Source organism: Cibotium barometz, chromosome 8 (assembly GCF_041138505.1).
Source record: "Cibotium barometz isolate CiBa-2024 chromosome 8, ASM4113850v1, whole genome shotgun sequence".
Taxonomy (NCBI): Eukaryota; Viridiplantae; Streptophyta; class Polypodiopsida; order Cyatheales; family Cibotiaceae; genus Cibotium; species Cibotium barometz.
In genome coordinates this window covers 53116699-53144443 of record NC_141053.1, presented here as the reverse complement: position 1 = coordinate 53144443, position 27745 = coordinate 53116699, and the positions used below count along the sequence as shown (strand labels likewise).

The following is a 27745-nucleotide window of genomic DNA, read 5'->3' as shown; positions in this document are numbered from 1 at the left end:
ATCAACATGCATCAATCTTGAGATGAAACTACAGTTGTAAAGTTTGAAGTTGCAGCAGGGTTGGGGCGGGAGAGTTTGTATTTGGGACATGGCAGCCGCTTGCGCGAGCTGCATATCTGCTGTTAAATGCGATGCTCTTGCTTGCATTCCTATGCAGGCCTCAGGGAAACCCACATGGAAAACAACACTCACTTCTTCTGTGAGAGGCCTGCGATTGAAAGAGGTCCCGCCTCTAAGAACCCATTCGCAGAAAGTGCAGCTGCTTGTAGCCAAGGCGCCAAGACATTATCTAGTGGTAAGCTCGTTTAGCCTTATAACCTATCTAATGCCCATTGTTTTGTTCAGTTGATTCTCAGCCCTTAAACCCCTAAGCTCTAAAAGCCCATTTAGCTTTGCTTTCGCCCCCATTATTTTGCCTAGCTTATATTTAACCCTTAAACCTCTAAAAATGGGTAGCTTACTTTGCATGTTGCCAAACAGGAAAAGGTTTCAGGAGCTGAACTGAACAAGCTCCTGGATGCTGACAGAAAGAAGTCTGTTGTTGTGGGCTTCTATGCAACCTGGTGTGGGCCCTGCATTATCCTTGCTCAGGAGCTTGAAAGGGTAAGCTCAAATGCAGAACCTTTCGATTTGATTTTTCTGAATGAATAGCACAGTCGGAATAGCGTTTCAGTATATGGGAGATTACATGAAATAACTGAAGGATATTACCACCTTTGTCTTAGTATAACACAAAGGATTAGTGTGAAGGTTCTACCATTGATGGAAACTAGCATCACAACACGGCTTACCTTAGTGTTTCTAAGACCTGCTTCACAAAGGGTGCTTGCCCATGCGCATGCAGATCATACAGGCTGTCCCAGTGCAGCCTCTGGGCTTCACCTGTGGCTCGCCTGGGTGGGGTGTTATGGGCCACATGCAGCAAAGAAAGTTATTGGCTCTTATTGCACATGTCCGTGGGGTGTGTGCTGCCAGTTTACCCAAATCAACTTAATTTTAGTGTGTGTGCACACTCCATCACATGTCTCACCTTTTTTGGCTACCATCTAACATGTGTGATATGTGGTGTGCATACATATGAGCGTGATTGTGGGTGGGTCTGTGTTTTCTAGCAAGCTGAAAGACGACTTCATGCATTTTTATTGCTGTCTAAGCTGACTGCAGAAATGGATACATTTCACTGGCTTTGCTCTTTAGTGCTAGCCTTCATCATGGCTGGTCTGCTCTTCGCCTTCTGAAAAGTGATAGAAACTTAGTATGGTAGTGTATCTATGAAGATTTGTCCACTAAGGTGGGTATATCTTCATACATAGATGTGCATCCATCTTGGGCAATGATGATGAAATAGCATATAGTCTGCCTATGATGGAGTTGATGTTTTGAAGCTTCATGAGCAGACTGTTATAAAGCTAAGATTGCACTTTTGTTGTTGAGTCTGGCCAAACAACATGGTATCTATTTTGACCTCCACGTCCTCCTTCACCTCCCTTACTTGAACTTGAAACTTTATTTTTCCCCAGCATTGCTGTTATGGCACTTTCAGCTTTTCTACAAATCTTAGACAGTATGGTATTTCTAGCCTTGAGCAGCTCTATTGTAAGGGATTTCTTCTCTTGGCTTTACTGGCGTGTAGTCTGCCTTCAGTGCCAGAGTGGCAGCCGTACTTGGCTATCCATTCTTGCTTCAAGGTAGGGCAACTGGCCTGATATAAGAACAGCAAAATAAATCAGTCATTGAGAGGGCTTTGCAGGACTGATAGTTATTTTGGTCCATTTTGGCAGAAGATCCAGGACGGGAGCTCATTGATTGACCAAGACTCGATGACTGAACAGCCTACCATTCAGGCTGCAAGAGGCTAGTGGATGATTCGGAATGGTTCACTATTCCGTAATGACAAAATTTGTGTACCACAGTTCTCGGACATTAGGTCCAAGATTCTTAAGGAATGTCACGACGTCCCTTCTGCTGGACACCCAGGGGTACACAGGATGCTATCGTTAGTAAAACACACTTTTTATTGGCCAAAGATGAAAGGGTATGTAGAAGATTATGTTCTCAAGTGTTAAATTTGTCAGGCCAATAAAGCTGAACGCTTTAGACAGGCTGGATTGTTGCATCCTTTGCAAATCCCAAGTAATAAATGGGAAAGTATTTCCATGGATTTTATTACCGGATCGCCAAGAACACATCAAGGCCATGATTCTATGTGGTAGATCGCTTGACAAAAATGGCTAGATTTTTACCGATCCAGAAGACTATTACAGCTACATTAGCACGGCAGTTTATCGAGCAATTGCTTAGACTGAAAATGGACTCCAAAGGAGCAGGATGCCTTCTTGCAACTCAAGAATGCTATCATATGTGGACCCGTATTGATTGTTCCCGACTTGCAAAGGTCATTCATAGTGAAATGTGATGCTTGTGGCGATTGTATAGGGACTGTCGTGGCGATTGTATAGGGGCTGTCCTGTCCTAAATCAAGAAGCTCATGCAGTTGCTTATGAGAGCCGTCGGTTGCATGATGCCGAGCTTCATATGGATATCTATGAGAAAGAGCTCTTGGCTGTAATTCATGCCTTAAAGATATGGAAACATTATCTTCTTGGGGTTGAATTTGTAGTCAAGACAGATCATCAAAGCTTGAGATAACTTTCTATCTGAAACAAAGCTTTCGGAGAAGCAGATGAGAATGGCAAACTTTCTTTCCATGTTTCATTTTTAGATTGTACATACTCCGGGAAAGAAAAATGTGGTGGCAGATGCATTATCCAGGAGGCCTTATGTGGCTGCGGTTTCAGTGGCCTCTCATGGGGACTTATTTGCCATGCGAGATTTGTATCATTTCGATGCTGATTTTTACACATATCATCTCCTTCATGCATCTTCTGATTTTCTAGCTCTCTTTTAAAAAATGAGATCCGTGCCTCATTACGAGCAGCATACATTTGCTCCAAAGTCACCCATGCATTCCGTGAAGAGCCAGCTGAACGAATATGAGGTATAATAGACCTCTGTACTGACAATGCAATAAGTGATAAGGCTTGTGCATCTTTGGCATCCCATGTCTTCTGGGCATTTGTTCTTTGAACAGGCAGTGGCTGACCTGGTGCCTGTGGCTGTTGTCCTCTTCCACGAGCACCCCCTTGGGGAGGAGTCTCTGGAGCCAATGGACCTGGACGTGGTTCATCACCACTAACAAAATCCCAAAGATCTTTTGCCACGAGCACATTTCTCAGCATAAAACTCCACAAGGAGTAATTCATGCCATCCACTGTACTCCACTGAGTACAACTGACCCAAATATGCTTGTATTCTCAATCCTCTGAATGTGCAAAACAATGCACCATTGACTGAGTAGAGCAGCAAGAGTGGCTCACACTGTGCCAAAATGCCCAAAAAATTGTCCCAAAATTTCTGCACCCAAAGCCTTGCAAAAAGCCTGTAGAGGTTTCTTTGCAAGAAAACCTCCCTGTATCTGCCAGAAAAACTCTCACAGAGAAAATGCCCAAATTTCAAAACATGTAAAGCTGTAAATTTTTACCCAAAAGATTTTGCAGGTACACTCGGCTGGAGACTGTACGAAACAGTAGTACGGAACAGCTGTCGGAGTAGAAGCGACTGTATGAGGCTGCAGGTACTAATCGACTGCTGTACGGAAACAGTCGGCAGCTGCTGTACGGAATAGCTGTACGGAAACAGTCGTCGCTTGTATGGACAGACAGGTGCTGGTTTGCTGCAGGTATACGCAGCAGGTGCTGTTGGTCGCCTGCAGGTACTCTACGGAGCTACAGGTACTGGCGACTGTGTACGGAGCTGAGTAGTCTGATGGCGTGGGACTGTACGTGCAGCTGCAGGGTACGGAACAGAACAGGCGAAGAGCCTGTACGTATAGGGCAGCTGATGGCGAACCAGTACGGGCAGTTGCAGCTGTACGGGCAGGACAGGGAAGGCAGTTGATGGCGTGGAACTGTACGGGCACTGATGGCAAGTGACTGAGTGGCTGCAACTGAATTGAAAGCAGGCGAACTGATGGCTCTGGCGTGTGCGGACACCTAGGCTAACCTGCTCTGATACCAAATGTAGGGTTTGAGCTGTTAGGGTTAGGGTTTGGAAGGCACTTCAACAAGAGGCGTGACAGCAGTCAGAGAGAGGAAAGAAAGAAAGAAAGATTTTATTAACGTCTTCCAAAAGACCGAACTCGGCCTATGAGACAAATCGGAGTACCTGTATGGGGTATCCTCTGTCATCCCAACAAAATGCAAAAGTACTGAACAAAAAAAAAACCTGAATCTGGGTGTGCAGGGCATGGAGCTCTACTACTAGGAGAATGCAAAGCTATATGCATGGAGTATACAATCATGATATGCAACCTAGCTAGCTCCATCCTGTACCATACTGGGGGTATAAAATGGTATACATCAGTGAAGGGGGTGTCCACAGCTCCTTGAAGAACATGCCTGGGTGTGCTCTGAAGCGAGCCAGTCGCTCCGCACCCTCTCTGTGAAACTGAGCTCTGATATCTGTCATCTCTCTTTGGTATAGGTGTGGTGTCCGAAAGCCAGGTGTCCTCTGTCTCCTGTGGGCTCTAAGTGTGTCTGCTCTTTGGAGAGTAATTCCCTGCCGTGTAGGGGCTGGGAGGGGGATGGATCTCTGAAAAAATGTAGTAATCTGTGTCTGTCGCCCCCCCTCTGGAGCTGTCTGAGCCTGTAATAATGTCTCTCTGTGGCGCTGTATGTCTAGAATGTATCTCCCCAGTATGCGCTGGTTTGCTGCCTCAAAGATCTGGCGTAGGGAATGTGGCTCTCTGAATAAAATGGGATATCTCTCTCTGATGGCTGTATATGCTCTGCATCTGCATACATAATGCTCCTCACTCTCCACCTCCTCTCTGCACAATCTGCATACCCTCTCCTCTCGGGGGATCCGTGCTGCTCTGCCAGTCTCAATCTCCAATCGGTGTGATGAAACTCTGAGCTGACCAATAGCCACTCGGGAGCCGTGTGGTAAAAAGCCCTCCATGTATCTAGGCCTCTCTATAAATCCATCATCAGTGATACTCATGAAGTGATCTCTGTAGTATAGCATCTTCGGTGGAAGAGGCTGTGTAGGCGATATCCATGTCTCTCGTGTATAGAGCTGCCATAGATCCTGTCTCGATACTCTGTTCCTCTCACTATGAGAGAGACGGATATGTGGTGCATTCCTGTCATACTGGAATGGTGGTAGATGATCCATGTCTAGGCCATGCTGTGAGAACCAATGTGTGACCTGTGCATACCATGATCCTCTGTCTCCTGCCTTAGCCAGCTGTCTAGATGCCTCAAAAGCTCTGTATGACAGTCTGTCCTGTGGCATCTCTCTGAATCTGTCTAGCAGGCATATAGTCTGAAATATGGCCTCTACCATCATAGGAGGCGCAGCAAACTCTGCTCGGATAATGTCATGAGGTACTGACGGTTCGCTGCGTATCATGCGTGCCATCATGAGGGCCTGTGGTCTCTCTATCTGTGTCCACCAATGGGTAGCAAGGCCTGGCGCCCATACCGCTGCTCCATACATCAATGCCGGTGTGACTAATGTGTCAAATAGCCACCCCTTCGTCCGGGGTTCCTGAAAATGCGCCTGGTGACACTGTCTCTCTAGCATAGCCAATGCTGCATATCCCCGTGTCAATCTAGCTCTGGCTACTGAACCCATGGTGAAGCGTGTGGCTGCTGCAGAGAAGGTAACCCCTAGGTACACGTATGATGTCACCACCTCCACCTGGCATCCTGCGAGAGTGAATGTCAGCTGACTCTTGCCTTGTCTCGATGTATGAAAGACCATAACCTTGGTTTTCCCAAGGTTCACAGTAAGACCCCTCTGTGTGCAGAAATCATCGAGTGCATGTAGATGCTGCTGTAGACCACCTGGAGACTCAGACTCTAATACAATATCATCAGCATAGAGCATAATATGTACTGAGGTACCTGCTAAATCAACTCCATCTCCGCCTCCCCGTGTAATGAAGTCAGCCACCTCATCAATGTATAACCCAAATAGCGTGGGGGAAAGTGGGCATCCTTGCTTCACACCAATGGTGCTAGCAATAGTCTCGGACATACCTCCTGGACATCTGACTCGCCCAAAAACCTGCTCATATAATGCATAGATGCCCCATGTCATATCTGCTGGTATGCCAAGAGACTGTAGGCGCTGAAAGAGCCTCTCTCGTGGTACTGTGTCAAATGCCTTGCGGAAATCCACAAAGCAGCAATAGAGCTTTCTCTTCCTCACTCTGGCCTGATCAATCATACATCTCAAAGTGAATACATGGTCAGTGGTAGAGAAAGCTCTCCTGAAGCCTGCCTGCCCTGATGAGCGTAAACCTGCTCGCTCAGCATATAAGCTAAACTCTTGCTCCAGCACTGCACCATAGAGTTTGGCCAGCGCGTGGCTAACCATAACCGTCCTGTAGTTGCTCGGATCGAGCATATCCACTGTTTTGTAAATCGGCACAATGGTGTGCATCGTCCACTCCGCAAGCAAACCCTCTGCTAGTGCCCTGTTAAACAGGTGTGCAAGAAAAGGAGCTAAAGAATCTACTGCATATATGAGATGCTCACCCTGCAGGCCCATATGGTCGGCGGCCCGTCCATGCTGTAGGCGGAAGATAGCTTTCTGTACCATCGAGTGGGTAAAGAAGCTAGCTGTGGTAGGTCGAGGCTCCTGTGGCTGAGGTATAGGTGGCTGCTGTGGGGCATGGTATAGACCCTCTGCATATGTGTGCCATGTTTGTGGGTCTGCAATAGGTGTCGGGGTCCGGGGCTCTCTAAAGTGCCGCCATGAGACAGGGCTATCTCTACTCATGAAGAAATGAAAGATCTCTAGCTCTTGTATCTCTGCGAAGGCCCGCCTTTTGCGGCGAGTAAGTCTCCTCATCTCTCTCCTCGACTCCTGCTCTGTGATGGCTCCCAAGGCTCTCTGTATGCGGAGGCGTGAGTATAGAGCTCTGCACTCGTCATCATACCATCTGTTCTGGGGCATAGTCCCAGGTCTCGCAGGCTCTCCTGAGTGTACACGATGTGGGAAGCTCTGTAATGCAGCCGTGTGTAGGAGTGATGCCAGCTGGGCTGTAATGGTATCCATAGGTGCCAGGGGATCCGTGAGTAGGAGTCCATCCTCTACTCTGCCAGTGTATATGTCTGCCATGTCATGTGTGAAGTAGATGGTAGTGTGTGGCGTCGATATGTGGGGGACTGGTGATACTGGTGATCCGGCTAGTGAAAATGCCAAGTATGTATGATCTGCCCCAATAGGACGAGTTGGAATGGAGAATGAGGTGACAAGCTGTGATGCCTCCACAGACCCCATAATGTAGTCTACCACCGTGCCTCCGGTCCGTGTATGACCCCCATGTGGGAAGCATGTCAGCCCTCCTGATCCCGGCCACTGTAACATCCCGTTATAAATAACGAGACGATGCCTGGCTCCCAACTCTAGTAAGTGGTCCCCATAATGTCCTCTGTCTGGTCCAGTGTCCTCTGATGCCCGACTAGCCCCTATCTCCTCTGGATCCACAGGGTGGAGGATCTCCATGTCATCATAGTCATACACCTCACACTGTCTGCTCTGTGTGTGGGCATTGAAGTCGCCCGTAAGAAATACTTCCCCTAGTGTAGAATAATGCATAATCTCCTCTGACAGACAAGTGTATGGCGAGGCTCCTGTCTCCTCCTCCTGTGGCATGTCCTCTGTAATGACATAGGAGGATCCTGATGGAGAAAAGTAACATAGAGCTATGTATATAACCCTGTCGTGTGATGTTGGGGTAAAGGCACTATGCCCACCCTTATAGTGTGTACAAGCCCATAAGTTATAGTACATAGTACACTTAGTACTTTTAATGTACTAAGTGCACTATGTGTACTAGTGCAATATACATGTGTGATAGGGGAGTCACACACTCATACTTGGTGAGTTGACTTATCCCCACAACTCTCTCTCTCTCTCTCCCCCTTGCTTCACTGTGTATGTCTCCCACATGACCTAACCCTAATTCTCCCATCAACTGGTATCAGAGCTTTGGTCACCAGGTTCTCCTCCCTCTTCTGCTCTGCTGGCCGCCCCCCCTTTGTGCTGGTCGCCTGCTCTTGGGCCTTTTGATTCCTGGTCGCCCTGCTGATTCCTGGTCGCCCTGCTCCTTGCAGCACAAAAGGGGCTGGCCAACCAGCTGCCCCAGCCAGCATACGTGGCTGCCCAGGCTGCCCAACCAACATACGTGGCTGCCCAAACTGCACTTGCTTGTTCGCTTGTTGCGCTTTGTGGCCACCAGCGGCTGCTGCTGTAAACGAGTGGCGTTCATAAGCGAGCGAACACAGGCGAAGGCTACTAATCAAGTCGTCAACTGGCTACTGGCGTAGAAGGCGAACTCAGGCGAACAAGGCGCCGGCTGTGCGAACTCAGGCGAACATGGCGAACACACAACTGGTCCGCGTAAGGTCCGCGTAACTGGGCGAAGGCGACACGCCTACGTGGCTGGAAGAGGGGCAACTTCGCGTGTGTTCGCCACCTTGAGGCGTTGCAGCCGACTGGACGTGAGCGCGTAGCCAACGACGATCTTCGCCTTCACGATTACACCTTGCTGATCTGGTTCAGCGCCGGCTGCAGAATGTTGAATGCTGGCTACGGCTGGCACTAGTGTGAGTAGCAAGCCTAGCCCTCTATTGTCAGTGTGTACAGCAGCATCAACAGCAAAAATCGACGCCTCCTTTTCTGCAGAGCAGCACCAAATTCAGCACACCCCCTTTCTTGCAACAAAATTCAGAAATTACAAGGTATCTTGCTTCAATTTTTTTTTGGGATTTGCAATTGAGCAGGTCAATCATCAATTGAGCAGGTACAGGTGCCAAATTGCTCAATTTTGAGCAAAATTGGCAAAATTGGGTGACATTGGTCACAATCAGGATCAATTTGCAGGAAATTGGATGTCGAAATTTGGGGCTTTTGATGTAATTGTGCAATTAAGCACTCATACATGCAGTATGATGTGAAAAATCGCACATTTGGGCAAAACTGAAACAAATTGCAGTGCAAATCAAGGGGCTTTTGTGCCGATTTGGTTGATTTGCATGCAGGCGATCGCATTTGATGCTGTGGATAATGTGTTGATGCCTTACAAGCACTCAATGTGCCTGTAAATCAAGGGGCTTTCATGTATTTGATGTATATGTGGCCAGGGGAAGCATCGTGAACACTCTGGATGCCTTCATGTGCGTCAATGTACCATGTATGATCAAAAATTGATCTTAAATCAAGGGGCTTTTCAAGTTCGTATGCTTGTTGAGCTTGGCAAAGCAGCAGGCAAGACATTTATGCCTTGAATCCTCAAAAATCAGCTTGCAGTCAAGGGGCTTTTGTCCAATTTCTGTTCGGGACTGTTGTATGCAGTGTACGGGACTGTAAAAGTCTGATTTTCACTCATTTGGACAGCCAGGAGAGCATTTATTGCTACTGTACCTGCTGGTACAGATTTGGCACAGCTTTGTGCAAGTTTTGGCATGGCTGTACACTGTTTTGAGTGACCAAAAGGTTCAATTTCAGCTGCTGTACTTGCCGGTACAGGTTTGGTACATCATTGGTGAGCACTTGGTACTGCTGTACAGTACTTTGGAAGGGCAAAAGAGCACATTTAAGGTGCTGTCCAAAATCTGCAGCAACCAGATTTTGGTGTTTTCATCACATAAAGTGGGAGACAAGTTGCATTCTTGCTTCCGCAGTGGGAGTCAAAGCTTGGGAGAACATTTGTGAGCACTTTGTGTGCTTTGGGTGCAGTGTTTGCACATCTTGGGTGCAGTGTTTGCACATTTGCAGGGAGTCAGGCATTAAAGGTTGCATATTGCTATGGCAACCACAGGTGAGAGCTCTTCATTGCTTCACATCAAGAAGCTTGAAGGCTCGCATAATTATGATATTTGGCAAACCCAGTGCTACAATGTGTTGCTTCAGAAAAAGCAGCACAAGCCTATCAAAGAAAGGGGTGTAATGCCCGCTTCTCTTACGGCTGAAGAGTGGGAAGATATGGATGAGCTGGCAAGATCGACTATCATGTTGTCTGTGTCAGACTCATTACTTTTCAGCATACGTGAAGAGAAGACAGCTTGGGGAATGTGGCAGAGATTGCAGGACTTGTATGCCCAACAAAGTGCCTCAAGCAAAGAGTATTGGTTGAAGAAACTCATAGGTCTTCAGATGAAGGAAGAGGCGTCTATGACAGCCCATCTAAATGAGTTTAATGGTATTGTCAGCCAGGTCATTAATCAAAAGTTGGCAATGGACGATGAGTTCAAAGCCACTTTTCTGTTATGCACTTTGCCAGAGAGTTGGGACACATTCAGGACAGCCACTAGCAATTCGCATGCTATGCTGTCATATGCAGATGTTGAGGGTGCTCTTCTTCAAGAAGAGATGAACAGGAAAAACAACTCTGTTGGAAAGTCCAATGCAATGAATGCACGTGGGAGATCCCAGCAAAGGGGTAAAAGCCAAGAAAGGGGAAGGAGCAAGTCTCGCTCCAAAAAGGATTTGGAATGCCATTGTTGTGGCAAGAAGGGACACATTAAAAAGCAATGCTACAAATGGAAAAATGATCAAAAAGAAAAGGGAAAAGGCAAAGACAAAGAGAAGGATGAAGCCAAAGATGTAAAGCCAAAGGACAAAAGTGGAGTCAAGATTGAAGAAATCAATGTGTCACATGCAGGTGGCAGTGAGGATGAGGTCCTATTTACGTCTTCACTTGATGCCCATTCACTTCTTACAGGTGGTCATGGTATGCACTCATGGATCATTGATTCAGGTGCCTCCTTTCATGTCACAGGTTGCAGAGACTTGTTTGTCAGGTATACTGCTGGCAATGAAGGAGTGGTTTATTTGGGTGATAACCATGCATGCAAGATTCTTGGCAGAGGTGATGTGAGGCTTGTATTTTCAGATGGCTCACAGCTTATGCTCCATGATGTCAGGCATGTGCCTGAGATCAAGAAGAACCTGCTTTCTACTGGACAGCTTGATGATGCTGATTATGTTACCACATTTGGTAGTGGAAAGTGGAAGATTAGTAAGGGCTCACTGGTTGTTGCCAGAGGCTCTAAGGTGGACACTCTTTACTTTATGCATGCAGGTGTTTGTCACCATGCTAATGTAAATGCAACCGAGCTGCCGGAAATCTCTATGTGGCATAGCCGGTTGGGACACATGAGTGTCAAGGGAATGGAGCAATTGTCTCGTTTGGGTTACTTGCCTTCTCTAAAGTTTTCAAGTTTTCAGTTTTGTAAGCATTGTATATATGGTAGGCAACTACAGTGCCCCCACAAGAAAGCTCTTGGACAGAAAGATGCTTAGTTAGAGCTTGTGCATACAGATGTATGTGAGATGCCTCAGCTTTCTTTGGGAGGGGCAAAATATTTTGTGTCTTTTATAGATAATGCCACACGCAAGGTGTGGGTTTATCCTCTTCGTTTGAAGAGTGATACATTCTCAGTGTTTGAGAAGTTTGTTGCTCTTGTTGAGAATCAAACTGGCAAAACACTGAAGGCTTTGCGTTCCGACAATGGTGGAGAATATATGTCCAAACAGTTTCAGGACTTTTGTGATGCTAAAGGCATCAAGAGGGAGCTCTCTACTCCTTATGATCCTCCACAAAACGGGACAGCAGAGAGGATGAACAGGACCATTCAGGAGAAGGTCCGTTCTATGTTGTCACATGCTGCATTACCTCATGGTTTTTGGGCTGAAGCTGTTATGACAGCCGTTCACCTTATAAATAGGTCACCTAGCACGAGGCTTGGTGGGAAAGTGCCAGAGGAAGTATGGACAGGGAAGCCTCCGTCATACAAGCACTTGAGAGTGTTTGGTTGCGTTGCGTACGTGGACGTACGCAGGGAAATGCGCACCAAACTTGATCCTAAGTCTCACAAATGCATATTCCTAGGATATGGTGACAGAGGTGAAATGGGGTATAGACTTTGGGATCCCATAAATAGAAAGATTATACGCAGCAATGATGTCATTTTTGATGAAACATGCATGTATAAGGAGCCTGCAAGGCAACAGGAGCGTGGCAGAGTCATCTTTGATGATGATGGACATCATGGACAACAACCAAGGGCTGTAAATCAGCCATTACAGCAGCAAAACCAGCCCTTAAATGGTGCTGAAAATGGTCCAAATGGACAGTTAGAGATGGCAGAAGATATCCCTATGGATATACCACAGTTAGAAGAAATACCGGGCATGATATTTCAGCCTTATGGCATGGAACAGGAGCCACCAATGGGTGATATGCAGGCTGGACAGCAACCTGCAAATGATGGTCATTGGGTACGGAGGTCCACAAGACCCTCCAGAGCCCCTGACAGGTTTGTTCCAGGGGTTGACTACTTGATGCTTATTGACTGTGGGGAGCCCTCATGTTATAAGGAGGCTTTACAGAGGGCAGACAAAGCTCTTTGGGAGCGTGCCATGAAGTCAGAGATGGATTCTCTGCATAAAATGAAACATGGAAGTTGGTGCATTTGCCTGCAGGCAAGAAGGTTTTGCCATGCAAGTGGGTTTACAGGCTCAAAGTTGCACCAGATGGAAAGCCAAGATACAAAGCCAGGTTAGTGGCTAAGGGTTTCAAGCAGGAATATGGTGTGGACTTTGATGAGATCTTCTCTCCAGTGGTCAAAATGACCACACTTAGAGCTGTATTAGCTTTGGTTGCACATGATGATCTGGACTTGATTCAGATGGATGTGAAGACTGCTTTTCTTCACGGTGATCTCCATGAGGAGATATATATGCAGCAGCAAGGGCACTTTGCCTTTAAGTGGGAGGTTGTTGGGGTAAAGGCACTATGCCCACCCTTATAGTGTGTACAAGCCCATAAGTTATAGTACATAGTACACTTAGTACTTTTAATGTACTAAGTGCACTATGTGTACTAGTGCAATATACATGTGTGATAGGGGAGTCACACACTCATACTTGGTGAGTTGACTTATCCCCACAACTCTCTCTCTCTCTCTCTCTCTCTCCCTTGCTTCACTGTGTATGTCTCCTACATGACCTAACCCTAATTCTCCCATCATGTGAGAGCTGTAAGCTGATCCACATGTATCTGGCCTCTGGATCCTGTGCTACCACTCTCAGTCTTCCCTGTAGCTCCCGTCTGAATAGGACTGCTACTCCTCCCAACCCTCTCGAGGTACCCTGGCGTGTGGTCCTCCTGTATGCTGACTCCCACCGGAATCCCTCTACTCGAGGTAGCCCTCTCTCTGGGCTCTGATGTGTCTCTGTCAGAAGTATGATGTCTCTCCCCACCATAACATGCTCCAGTCATCCAGGCTGCACCCATTAGTGAACCATTACAGTTCCATACTGCCATGTGTATCTCTGTCAGTTGCTTGGTCTGTGTCCCATAGACCCCAAACCGCTAATCCATGGGCCGGCCATCAATGATGACCCGACCATCTCGATAGAAGGCCTTCTTGCCTTCTCTCCTCGCGTGTAAGACTCGTGGCATGCAAGTTCTCCTATGCTCAAGCTGCATCCTCGTGAGATCATCATCCAAGAAAATAGGAGCTCCCTCTAAACCTCGTAGTATGACCCTCTTCCTCATGAAGGTGACCCTCTCCGTCTCTCCTGCAAACTGTAGGATGAGGGCTCGCTTGCGTGTTGAGTCTTTCCCGGCTCTCCATGCTTTGGTGAAGGGGAGAGGGTGCTCTTCCTTGTAGCCGAGCTTCATGCATAGAAGCTGTCCATCTTTCTCGGGAGTGGAGTCGGGTGTCTCGGCTATACCTGTGACTCGAATGTTGAGGCGGCGGGCATGCCTCATCTTCTCCTCCTCAATGGTGGTGTGAATGATTTGGTGTTCTTCCCTTTGAGTCTCCTCCCTCACTTCTTTATGGATGTTCTTCTTCACCACCTCGACCCATCCTGACTGCTTGGCTTCGAGCTTTCCCTCCATGTCCTTTGTGATCTCCTTGGAGATCTCTTCTTTGATGGCCGTGAGAGTGTTGTCATTGATCTCCCCTTCTTTCTTCTCAGCATTCTTGATGGCTACCATTTCCACTTTCAATGCACTCACCTCCTCCTTGAGTGCCGTGTTCTCTTGTTTGAGGTTCGTGACCTGTGCTTCGAGAGCTATGATGTGCCGATGTAGTTTGTTTTCCACCTCATTGAGGTTGGAATCGGATGTCTTCTTGTTCTCCTTGATTAGTGCCTTCATTGCCATCTCGAGGGCCTCGAGTTTCTCTTGGAGACTCGGGGCCATCCCTCCAGGTCACTCTGCAGTTCTTCCCACAGGCAGGAGAGAGAGAGAGAGAGAGAGAGAGAGAGAGAGAGAGAGAGAGAGAGAGAGTTATGTTGCTGCCTTGGGGGCCTGAGCAAGGGTGGGTGAGCAAGGGTGGCTGGGTGGGTGGCTGGGTGGGGGGGGGTAGAGGGGCGAACTGGAGGGCAGAGGCGAACTGGCGGAAAGGGGTAAGCAGAGGCAAAATGGCGAACTGGGGGGCAGAGGCGAACTGGCGGAAAGGGGTAAGCAGAGGCAAAATGGCGAACTGGGGGGCAGAGGCGGCGAACTGGCGAACTGGAGGGCAGAGGCGAACTGGCGGAAAGGGGTAAGCAGATGCAAAATGGCGAACTGGGGGGCAGAGGCGAACTGGCGGAAAGGGGTAAGCAGAGGCAAAATGGCGAACTGGCGGACTGGGGGGGCCAGAGGCGAACTGGCGGAAAGGGGCAAAATGGCGAACTGGGGGGCAGAGGCGAACTGGCGGAAAGGGGCAAAATGGCGAACTGGCGAACTGGGGGGCAGAGGCGAACTGGCGGAAAGGGGTAAGCAGAGTCAAAATGGCGAACTGGGGGGCAGAGGCGAACTGGCGGAAAGGGGCAAAGAGAGAGAGAGAGAGGGAACACGACTGCTCATGTATTGATTGTGATAAAGTGAAGTACAATAGCCACATAAAGATGTGACCTAATAGTGTGTTCACATGGTCCGGCCATAAATAGTGCCAGGTGGACCAAAACCACTTATAAACCTTTATAAGTGAAACTAAGCTAAACTGGGAAAAAAACCTCCACTAACTGAAGTAAAAAGTGCCCCAGTAACATACTGATGATCACTAGCACTCCCCTGGGTGCATACACAACATAAAACCCAACATCACTTGTGTGCGCCTAGTGCTGCGTCACATGGACGGGAACTAGTTTCGTGTCACCCGTGTGTGATGCTTCGTGCTGTATGGACGGGAGCCTGTTGGTGCCACCCGTGTATAGCCAGGATGGTGTCTTACCTATGGGATTGTCACTCCATAGAAAGACCAGGGCATATTTATTTATATTTGTCGCGCCAGTTTTGTGCCCGACAAGAACCTCTTGTACAAGTTTCATGAAAGGGAGATTTCGTCCACTATTTGTGCACATGCATTTATGCCTGCAGGCATAAATTTGTTTTTGCATGACTTGTTTGCGTGTCTGCTTGTTATGTCGTGTCAATACACTGGACGGGGATGCCCCCAGTACCGTGGAATGCTGTTTGCTGACTTGGTGGTGTGGCGTGCGAACAGGTGGTAAGTATTACCATTTTGGTCCTTTTAAAATGTAAAATCTATAAACTATGGTTAACTTTAATGTTTATAAGCTAATGTGTTCACACATTTAAAAAGGGGCTGGACATTTTCTCTTGGATGGTGCCCATAAGTGTTAATTATGTATTAAGGTTTTATAACCTTTGATAAGGCTTTTGCATGGAACATTATTGGAAACTGCCCACGTGTGAGGTTGGTGGGTTCTCTCTCTCCATCGCCTGTGGTATGTGCTGTTGCTGTACCCGATTGTTGCCCACGCTTGTACTAGCTGTTGTACCCGACTGAACCACGCTTGTACCAACTGTTGTACCCGATTGTACCATGCTTGTACCAGTTGTTGTACTTGCCTGCTGCCCACGTATGTACTTGGCTGTTGTACCCGCCTACAGGGCTGCCCACGCTTGTACCTGTTGCTGTACACCACCCTCATGCTCATTTACCGTTCATGTGTACCTGCTGGTTGCCCTTGTGTACCTGCTGGCTGCCCACGTGTATCTGACCAGTACTTGTTGTACATGTTGGCTGCCCATGTGTACCTGTTGGCTGTCCATATGTACCCGTTGTACCCGATTGTACTTGCCTGTTGAATTCATTGTACCAATTGTACAAACAGTATCTGTTGTACCTGCACACATGTGAAGTTCTTGATGTGCTGGATTGTACCTGCTACAAATTGTACGAGTTGTATCTGGATTATACTCACCGTACCAGATGCTCTTATATTTTTTCTCATTTGTATAAATATGAAATTTGCAAATTTAAATTCAGAGAATGCTTTAAGTTGTGTAGTGTAGGAGCAAAGCATGTATATGCTGACCATGCTCAGGAATGTTCTTCTTGGTGTGGTCAATATATTTCCCTGTGTGGTGTTGTTAACCGCACTCTCAGAGCTTCTGCGAGCCAGTGAAGGTTAGACTCACCAGGGAATTTGGGAGCAAAGCTCATTGGGGAGAACCAGGCCATGTTCCCTCTGCGGTGTACTCCTTTGCCTGCGTTAGTACGGGCGTGCCTGTTGGTGCACGGTCTCGGAAGACCAGTGAAAGGCAGGTGTCCACCCACTGAAGGTGGGAATGAGCCTATGATTTGGGGCTACTCCGACCAACACCTCTGCATTGACTTGAACCAGTTTTATTTGGTTGTTTTCACTCCCTTGTGGAGAAATCTGGCCTGCCAGGCCCGTGACACTTATACAAATATATTTTTCGGCCCCAGTGCTGGTGTCATTTGTATTTTCAGTATTTCTAGTATTTGTGTTGCTGATGTTGTTTCCATTGTTTAATAACAGTTAAATTAAGTGTTCTAAGTATGTGTATATTGTCTTCCGATCAGCAGCCTCCTGTAGGGAGCGGTCACAGCATGGATTTCATCATGTGAAATAGAGCTAAATGGGCCAAATAGTTACACGACCAGCAGAGTTTTACTTGCCAGAAGGCAACCGGCCAGCAGAGGGAGGTCTTCACACAAGTCGACCAGCTTTTTGGTGTCCAAATGAGTTGACCAGCAGCGTTTCAAGGGCTGTTAGGAGCCAGCCAGCACTAGAAAAGCCTCCAGAGTAATCGACCAACACCCTCCTTCCACTTGGTTGATATCTGACGTGAAGGTTAGCTGTAGGTAGCTCCAAATCAGGTCGGCTAGCCCTCCATGCATCAAGAAAGAATGCACATCAGCCCAAACTCGAGTTTTTTCCAGTAATAGAGCTTGTCCTCCAATAATAACACAAGCGCCTTAGCTCATAATCTGTCTGGTGTTCGGTCTTTGGTTGCCACATGTATTAAAATAGTCGTGCCTAATGTGAACAACTTATAAGTCTGTCCCACACATGACTGCAGCTAGACTGGAAGAAAGACCCCTCTGCTCAGTTATATCAAGTAAAGTGTTCAGGGATTCATGATCCTTCCGGAATCTTCCCAAAACATAAATATAGATAATCACCAAGATAGCTAGTCCCGGGAAATCACATCATGTCAGGCTCCATGAGCCATACATGTATTGTCATGTTAGGTTCCATATGCCATACAAACACACCATGTCAGGCTCCACAAGCCGTACATGTATGTCATGTCAGGTTCCATATCCCACACATGAACAGTAGAAAACAACAGAATTGAAGAATTTTGTGACAAAACCTTTGATGGGGAGAAACAGAGTTAGGTCATGTGGGAGACATACACAGAGAGAAGAACAAGGAGAGAGAGAGAGAGTTGTGGGGATAAGTCAACTCATCAATAATATGAGTGTGTGACTCCCCTATCACACATGTATATTGCACTAGTACACATAGTGCACTTAGTACATTAAAAGTACTAAGTGTACTATGTACTATAACTTATGGGCTTGTACACACTATAAGGGTGGGCATAACGCCTTTACCCCAACAACCTCCCACTTAAAGGCAAAGTGCCCTTAAGTAAAGGAAAAGAAAAAATCAGCATGTACATGATAATATACAAGGCCATATCAAGGCTGAAACTGGCCTCATCCAATGCCCATCAAGTGTCTGCAATGAGCAAACCGCTCCGGAGGCAAACTCTTCGTCAACAGATCAGCCGGGTTGTCATCCGTATGAATCTTAACAAGCTGAATTTGCTTGTTCTCTATCACCTCTCTGATGAAGTGATACTTCACATCCACATGCTTCGTCTTTGCATGAAAGACAGGGTTCTTTGCCAACTGGATGGCACTCTGACTGTCACAATGCAACAATGGAATATCCCCTGTATAACCCAAATCAACCACTAACCGAGATAGCCATAATGCCTCCTTGCAAGCCTCTGTGGCTGCAATATACTCGGCCTCTGTAGTAGATAAGGCAGTGCAATTCTGCATCCTGGATATCCATGACACAGCACCTCCTGTGAATGTAAATACATAACCGGTAGTAGACTTCCGGTTATCTGGATGACCGGCATAATCCGAATCCGTGTAACCATGCACTAATGCATCCTGTTTGCCAAAGCAAATGCACATATCCTGTGTGCCCTTCAGGTATCTCATGACACCTTTCACTGCTTCCCAATGCTTCTTGCCAGGGTTGGCCATGTATCTAGAAACCACTCCCACTGCAAATGCAATGTCCGGCCTAGTAGCAACCATGGCATACATGAGACTGCCACAAGCTGAAGCATACGGAATCTTGGCCATATCAGCCCTGTCTCTATCCGACTGTGGGCTGTCCATAGCACTGAGTTTCACATATGGAGGCAAAGGAGTACTAGTCTTCTTCCCCCCGTCCATATTGAACCTCTGCAAGACTTTGCCAATGTATTCCTTCTGAGACAAATACAACACATGCTGATTTCTGTCCCGAAGTATCCGCATACCCAAAATGTGATTTGCATCACCCAAATCCTTCATATCAAAGGTTTGATGCAACCTCTGCTTCAAGGTATCCATCTCCTTACGAGATTTCCCGGCAATCAACATATCATCAACATACAAAATGAGAATCAATAGACTGCCATCCAAAGCTTTTTTGGTGTACAAGCAGTGATCTATGTCACTTCTCCTGAATTTCTGAGATTTCATGAATGTATCAAATTTATGATACCGTTCTCTTGGTGCCTGTTTGAGCCCATAAAGACTCTTTTTCAGCTTGCATACAAGCTTCTCCTTTCCACTCACTGCATAACCCTCTGGCTGCTGCATATATATCTCCTCATGGAGATCACCGTGAAGAAAAGCAGTCTGAATCAAGTCCAGATCATCATGCGCAACCAAAGCCAACACAGCTCTAAGTGTGGTCATTTTGACCACTGGAGAGAAGATTTCCTCAAAGTCCACACCATATTCCTGCTTGAAGCCCTTAGCCACTAACCTGGCTTTGTATCTTGGCTTTGCATCATGTGTAACTTTGAGCCTGTATACCCACTTGCAAGGCAAAACCTTCTTGCCTGCAGGCAAATGCACCAACTTCCATGTTCCATTTTTATGCAGAGAATCCATCTCTGACTTCATGGCACGCTCCCAAAGAGCTTTGTCTGCCCTCTGTAAAGCCTCCTTGTAACATGAGGGCTCCCCACAGTCAGTGAGCATCAAGTAGTCAACCCCTGGAACAAACCTGTCAGGGGCTCTGGAGGGTCTTGTGGACCTCCGTACCCAATGACCATCATTTGCAGGTTGCTGTCCAGCCTGCATATCACCCATTGGTGGCTCCTGTTCCATGCCATAAGGCTGAAAAATCATGCCCGGTATCTCCTCCAACTGTGGTATATCCATAGGGATATCTTCTGCCATATCTGGCTGTCCATTTGGACCATTTTCAGCACCATTTAAGGGCTGGTTTTCCTGCTGTAATGGCTGATTTACAGCCCTTTGTTGTTGTCCATGATGTCCATCATCATCAAAGATGACTCTGCCAGGCTCATGTTGCCTTGCAGGCTCCTTATACATGCATGTTTCATCAAAAATGACATCATTGCTGCGTATGATCTTTCTATTCATGGGATCCCAAAGTCTATACCCCATTTCACCTCTGTCACCATATCCTAGGAATATGCATTTGTGAGACTTGGGATCAAGTTTGGTGCGCATTTCCCTGCGTATGTGCACGTACGCAACGCAACCAAACACTCTCAAGTGCTTGTATGACGGAGGCTTCCCTGTCCATACTTCTTCTGGCACTTTCCCACCAAGCCTCGTGTTAGGTGACCTGTTTATAAGGTGAACGGCTGTCATAACAGCTTCAGCCCAAAAACCATGAGGTAATGCAGCATGTGACAACATAGAACGGACCTTCTCCTGAATGGTCCTGTTCATCCTCTCTGCTGTCCCGTTTTGTGGAGGATCATAAGGAGTAGAGAGCTCCCTCTTGATGCCTTTAGCATCACAAAAGGCCTGAAACTGTTTGGACATGTACTCTCCACCATTGTCGGAACGCAAAGCTTTCAGTGTTTTGCCAGTTTGATTCTCAACAAGAGCAACAAACTTCTGAAACACTGAGAATGTATCACTCTTCAAACGAAGAGGATAAACCCACACCTTGCGTGTGGCATCATCAATAAAAGACACAAAATATTTTGCCCCTCCCAAAGAAAGCTGAGGCATCTCACATACATCTGTATGCACAAGCTCTAACTGAGCATCTTTTTGTCCAAGAGCTTTCTTGTGGGGGCACTGTAGTTGCCTACCATATATACAATGCTCACAAAACTGAAAACTTGAAAACTTTAGAGAAGGCAAGTAACCCAAACGAGACAATTGCTCCATTCCTTTGACACTCATGTGTCCCAACCGGCTATGCCACATAGAGATTTCCGGCAGCTCGGTTGCATTTACATTAGCATGGTGACAAACACCTGCATGCATAAAGTAAAGAGTGTCCACCTTAGAGCCTCTGGCAACAACCAGTGAGCCCTTACTAATTTTCCACTTTCCACTACCAAATGTGGTAACATAATCAGCATCATCAAGCTGTCCAGTAGAAAGCAGATTCTTCTTGATCTCAGGCACATGCCTGACATCATGGAGCATAAGCTGTGAGCCATCTGAAAATACAAGCCTCACATCACCTCTGCCAAGAATTTTGCATGCATGGTTATCACCCAAATAAACCACTCCTTCATTGCCAGCAGTGTACCTGACAAACAAGTCTCTGCAACCTGTGACATGAAAGGAGGCACCTGAATCAATGATCCATGAGTGCATACCATGACCACCTGTAAGAAGTGAATGGGCATCAAGTGAAGACGTAAAGAGGACCTCATCCTCACTGCCACCTGCATGTGACACATTGATTTCTTCAATCTTGACTCCACTTTTGCCCTTCGGCTTTACATCTTTGGCTTCATCCTTGTCTTTGTCTTTGCCTTTTCCCTTTTCTTTTTGATCATTTTTCCATTTGTAGCATTGCCTTTTAATGTGTCCCTTCTTGCCACAATAATGGCATTCCAAATCCTTTTTGGAGCGAGACTTGCTCCTTCCCCTTTCTTGGCTTTTACCCCTTTGCTGGGATCTCCCACGTGCATTCATTGCATTGGACTTTCCAACAGAGTTGTTTTTCCTGTTCATCTCTTCTTGAAGAAGAGCACCCTCAACATCTGCATATGACAGCATAGCATTCGAATTGCTAGTGGCTGTCCTGAATGTGTCCCAACTCTCTGGCAAAGTGCATAACAGAAAAGTGGCTTTGAACTCATCGTCCATTGCCAACTTTTGATTTATAACTTGGCTGACAATACCATTAAACTCATTGAGATGGGCTGTCATAGACGCCCCTTCCTTCATCTGAAGACCTATGAGTTTCTTCAACCAATACACTTTGCTTGAGGCACTTTGCTGGGCATACAAGTCCTGCAATCTCTGCCACATTCCCCAAGCTGTCTTCTCTTCACGAATGCTGAAAAGTAATGAGTCTGACACAGACAACATGATAGTAGATCTTGCCAGCTCATCCATATCTTCCCACTCTTCAGCTGTAAGAGAAGCGGGCATTACACCCCTTTCTTTGATAGGCTTGTGCTGCTTTTTCTGGAGCAACACATTGTAGCACTGGGTTTGCCAAATATCATAATTATGCGAGCCTTCAAGCTTCTTGATGTGAAGCAATGAAGAGCTCTCACTTGTGGTTGCCATAGCAAAATGCAACCTGTCAATGCCTGACTCCCTGCAAATGTGCAAACACTGCACCAAAAGCACACAAAGTGCTCACAGTTGTTCTCCCAAGCTTTATCTCCCACTGCGGAAGCAAGAATGCAACTTTTCTCCCACTTTTTGTGATGAAATCACCAAAATCTGGTTGCTGCAGATTTTGGACAGCACCTTAAATGTGCTCTTTTGCCCTTCCAAAGTACTGTACAGCAGTACCAAGTGCTCACCAATGATGTACCAAACCTGTACCGGCAAGTTCAGCAGCTGAAAATTGAACCTTTTGGTCACTCAAAACAGTGTACAGCCATGCCAAAACATGCACAAAGCTGTGCCAAATCTGTACCAGCAGGTACAATAGCAATAAATGCTCTCCTGGCTGTCCAAATGAGTGAAAATCAGACTTTTACAGTCCTGTACACTGCATACAACAGTTCCGAACAGAAATTGGGCAAAAGCCCCTTGACTGCAAGCTGATTTTTGAAGATTCAAGGCATAAATGTCTTGCCTGCTGCTTTGCCAAGCTCAACAAGCATACAAACTTGAAAAGCCCCTTGATTTAAGATCAATTTCTGATCATACATGGTACATTGACACACATGAAGGCATCCAGAGTGTTCACGATGCTTCCCCTTGGCCACATATACATCCAATACATGAAAGCCCCTTGATTTACAGGCACATTGAGTGCTTGTAAGGCATCAACACATTATCCACAGCATCAAATGCGATTGCCTGCATGCAAATCAACCAAATCGGCACAAAAGCCCCTTGATTTGCACTGCAATTTGCTGCAATTTTGCCCAAATGTGCGATTTTTCACATCATACAGCATGTATGAGTGCTTATATGCACAATTACATCAAAAGCCCCAAATTTCGACATCCAATTTCCTGCAAATTGATCCTGATTGTGACCAATTTCCTGCAAATTTATCCTGATTGTGACCAATGTCACCCAATTTTGCCAATTTTGCTCAAAAAATTGAGCAATTGGGCACCTGTACCTGCTCAATTGTTGATTGTACTTGCTCAATTGCAAGTCCCAAAAAAAATTGAAGCAAAATACCTTGTAATTTTCTGATTTTTCTCTGATTTGCAGGCGAATTTGGTGCTGATGCTTGATGCTGATGCTGATGCTGATGCTCTTGCAGCTGTGCAGGTAGGGACGGCTGTGTGACAAACTCCTGGTTTACCCTCTGCTGAAGAGCTTGAAGAGATTCCAAAAAACCCCAGCTTCGCTACTGTTAAAAGCGAGCAAAAGAGGCAAAGGAGTAAGGAGATGAAACCCACTCGTGCTGTTGACGTCCGCCAGCTACGCTCCTACCAGTGAATGAAACAAGCTGCCATGAAAGGGTTTGGATGTGTGAGGTCTGCGAGCAGGCTACGGCGGTAGTAACCTGCAAAGCCGAAGCCGCTTCTCTATGCTTCGCCTGTGACGCAGACATCCACTGTGCTAACCCTCTGGCCAGCAGACATGAAAGAGTCCCTGTCCTGCCCTTCTACGAGTCCCCTGGCCTCATCAAGCTCAACGCTACACGATTGTAGTCGACCCCTGCTGCGAGCGCTGCTGAAGGCGCCTGGCAGCGCTGACACGCCTGTGTGTGTTCCAACGCCCGCCACTTCTGTATTCGCCTAGCGCTGTGCGCTTCGCTCGTTGCCTCAGCCACGCTTGAAGTCGATCGCTTGTTTATCTTACTCGCTCACGTGGTGTTCGCCTGGCTGCTTAGCCTCCTCGCTATGCTGCCTTCGCCTAGTAGCACTGAGTGTGGTTTCGCCTAGCGCCTTGCTGTAGCACCTGGTGTGAAGGTTGAAGCAGAGAGCTCGCCTTGCCTGGCGTTCAACACAAGCAGCTCACTTGATTTGCTACCTAAGCCAGGAGAGAAATCAACGCCTGCACCTTCTTCTCATCTACAGCAAATTCAACACAACCATGTTGGAAGTTCAGGCTCTGATACCAGTTGATGGGGAGAAACAGTTAGGGTGGGAGACATACACAGAGAAGCAAGGGGAGAGAGAGAGAGTTGTGGGGATAAGTCAACTCATCAATAATATGAGTGTGTGACTCCCCTATCACACATGTATATTGCACTAGTACACATAGTGCACTTAGTACATTAAAAGTACTAAGTGTACTATGTACTATAACTTATGGGCTTGTACACACTATAAGGGTGGGCATAACGCCTTTACCCCAACAACCTTCGCCCAGTCTTTGACCACAAAGGTGTTTTTTTTGTTTTTTGTTTTTTTTTTGTTCAAGTACGTCTGTGGTAGGAGCAGAACATGGAGTTTCGGCAGATGTTAGAGAGCTCTTTGGTTTTTTGGGAGAAAGAATGGTGCAACAACCTCGATCTCTTTGAGCAACATGGCATAAGATAAGAGGGGAATGAGGAGACTATCTAGATGTTGGAGAACAAGTTGGCAGGTTGCTGACAAGAGACCCAATTAAGAAAGGCATCGCATATATTGGTAAGTCCATCCATAGATGAAGCTCAACATGAGGGAGTGTCCAAGGATACCGGAAATCTTTCAAGAGAGGAAGTGGTATCAATGATAGAGTTCCCAAGAAAGGAGCAGATTATACTGGAGGATGAACCTACGGAGCAGACATTACCAGGCTTGGAGGTGATCTAGACAGATGGAGAACAACCCATCCCACAGTCCATTCCAGTATCTGAGGACAAAGAGGAGTCATCAAGTGAACTTCACTTCAGATTTTTCTCTCCAAATCCATTGAGGAAGATGAGATGTGTTTTCTCTCAGGGTGGTTGTTCTCACCAAGTCTAGACTTTGAATGTCTATTGATTCTTGAAAACACCAATAGGCCAACTGGCGGACCAGTATGAAGGGGGGATAAGCAGCCTATAAAATTGCAGCCAACAATCTATCTTTATATCTCATTCTTGCCTCCCTTGTTCATGAGCAGATGCAGTAGCAAAGAGCATACAACAGCCCGGTGGATGGAAATCAATAGGATAGGGATGTAACTTGACAGAAGTAGCCTAGCAGAACTGGACTGAGTGTCAGGTGGAAGTAGCCCGACATAACTAGATGGACAAATTTCTGGTTTGCTAATTGTCAGAGCAAAAGTGATCAGGTGACATTTGGTGTGTATTTTCCATTTCTTTACTAGCAAAGCAAATACGCCGCAAAGAAGGGAGAGGGAGAGGAGAGAGGGGGAGGGAGGGGGGGGGGAGGTGCATTGGTCATCCTAGCCATTGGGACCATATTCACCAGAAACGTTTCTGAGTTTTGAAGGTTTTTTTTCTAAAGGGTTCATTCGTCACCTACAAAACTGCAGGTTTTGGATATATATATATATGAAATTTTAATTTATATATACATAGTAGTATTGTACACATACAAATTAGAACTTTAACTTTTTTCACAGAGTGACAAATGATAAATCACAATTCAAATATCAAACTAAAGCATCATCATAAAATTTCAATCATCATAGAGGTGTCTATGGTATGGCTAGAACTCATGGCAAGTAGGGGGAGAAGAGGGGGCAGCAGTGGCAAGTGCTCACTGCTTAGAGGGCACAGGGGGCAGCAGTCGGCAGCAAGGGGCAGATGTGGGGCGTTGGGGTCTCTAGCGTGGGCACATGGGGAGTCTCCAATGTGGGCAGATGTAGGGCTTGTGCGTAGCAACGTGGAGACTAGCAGCAGACTTGCGCGAAGGTGAGGCAGTGACAGAAGCACGCAACGAGTAGATCGGGGGCAGTCGATGTCAATGGTCACGCATTTTTTGGGAGAAAAAAAATGAAAAAAACTGACTTTTTAAAAGTGAACAAAACGTTTTGTCAAAGGTTTTGTGACACGTTTTGTCACAAAACGTTTTGCAAGTTTCGCCAGACCAAAACGCGTTTTTTGGTGACTATGATTGGGACCGAGTATCTATGTCTATATATGTGACCAATGTCTGTCTAATTTGTGTGACCGGTTTTGTGTTTCATTCTGTTGTTTGACTTGTTCATTGTTTTATTTGTTAGTAAATTAACTGCTTCTACAATATGCTCTTGACAATCTCAAACACATCGATTGAAGACATGGATTTAGAAGATAGTAGATTCTTTCTTAAGCATCTTTAAAGCTCATGTTTCAGTCGATAAAGCAACACATGCACTAATTGACAGATTGCTAAGAGCACGAGTCAAACAAGACTCATGGTAGAAATATTTGGAGAACGAAGGTGTTTTTGCAAATTCATATAGAGTTGAAAAGAGCACAAAGGTTGTCCTCAATAGACAGATCTTCAAGGTCTAGAAGTTTTCTGGGGGTTGGGATAAAATACCATTTTCAGTCCTTTAATAGGGGGTGTTCACCCTTTGACCTTACCTTGGCCACTCTGGATTCTACGGGGCAGATCAGGGCACCCCAGGGCTCCTCCATGGTATTTGAAAGTCCGGGCAAATGTGGTTCATTTGCTTGATGGTGTGGGACACTTGTGTTTTCTTCATTACTATCCTGTCCTTGTCCTTCAGGTCTTCTTGGATTCTTTTGGTCTTCATTTGAATTTTCTTTAGATTCTTTTGATTGTGTCTTGCAGATTACTCTAGGCTTTTCATCCATAAGTGACACATTTCCACATAGAGCATTGAGCATTCCGGTTTTGGCTTCGTATTGTCTTCAAGAGTTCCTAGCTTATCCATGCTCTGTTGTGTGCTGCAGTTAGCTGTGGAGTTTGGGCATGTGGTCAAATTTGTGAAGATAGATACAGATGAAGAATATGAGCTTGCCCACAAGATGCAGGTTTGGTTTATCTCACAAGATGCCGAAGGATTTATATCTCATCTGCATTGTTCATCAATATGGTTCTAATGTCTTTCACTTCTTGTTTGTTGGCAGGTTCGAGGCTTGCCTACTGTTATCTTTGTCAGTAAAGACACCCAAAAGAATGCTATTCGGACAGAGGGTGTACTCCCAAGGGACGTTTTTCGTAGTATTATACAAAACAACTTATGAACAATTTCTTCCTTATGGGGACCCATCAGAATGTAACTTGCCATTTCAATGTTAGTTTCTCACTGATGTAGCATGCTCTATGTGCTTTAGCGTTGTATTTAAGAAGGCATGCTCACATTGTAGTTGGAAACTAGCTCTCTTGGTTCGTTGTACTTGGAGGTCGAAGCTCCGAGGCTCTGAGCATGGTCAAAACTTGCACCAATCAATGTCTTTGAAAACTTCTCCAGAATATATGGATTGCAATGTCTGGCAAGGCTTGGACACACGTGCTGAGTTGAATTTGAGAACCACACACGTGCTGAGTTGAATTTGAGAACCACACTCCCAACCTTGGTTCAGACATCCCCAGAGATAAGAGGATGCAAGGGACTCTCGTTGCACGAAGGTGGATTGTACTTCCTCACTCATCCATAAGACTTGCTGGCAAGTTGCCACAAAGCTTCTTAGACCTTTTATAGCAAGGCAACCTTTTGTATTATTGTATCTTATCAACAATCCTTGTGCGACTAGAAGGATTATCTAATGATTGATAATCCTGATTTCACTGTGATTGTTATCTAATCGTTGTTAATCCTTTTGGAGTTTGATTTCA

General features: G+C 46.2%; 1 protein-coding gene across 3 annotated transcripts; it reads left to right on the top strand.

Moving 5' to 3' along the window:
• On the top strand, positions 1-27745 carry LOC147636397 (thioredoxin-like protein CITRX, chloroplastic). Of its 3 annotated transcripts, none has more exons than XR_015266529.1 (5): positions 1-295; positions 481-603; positions 26860-26940; positions 27037-27203; positions 27288-27745. XR_015266529.1 is itself a non-coding variant. In XM_086801833.1 (5 exons), the coding sequence occupies exons 1-4, from the start codon at positions 89-91 to the stop codon at positions 27151-27153; spliced, it is 528 nt and encodes a 175-aa protein (XP_086657959.1). In that variant the 5' UTR covers positions 1-88; the 3' UTR covers positions 27154-27185; positions 27288-27745. The 3 variants fall into 3 exon arrangements, 2 of the variants coding, with proteins under 2 accessions (XP_086657959.1, XP_086657958.1); XM_086801833.1 differs by having other exon boundaries at positions 27037-27185; XM_086801832.1 differs by having other exon boundaries at positions 27037-27745.

Coding starts and splice junctions, on each gene's coding strand:
- LOC147636397 (XM_086801833.1), top strand. CDS start 89: ATGGCAGCCGCTTGCGCGAGCTGCATATCTGCTGTTAAATGCGATGCT. Junction 604..26,859: donor TTGCTCAGGAGCTTGAAAGG/GTAAGCTCAAAT, acceptor TGTGTGCTGCAG/TTAGCTGTGGAGTTTGGGCA. Junction 26,941..27,036: donor AGCTTGCCCACAAGATGCAG/GTTTGGTTTATC, acceptor GTTTGTTGGCAG/GTTCGAGGCTTGCCTACTGT.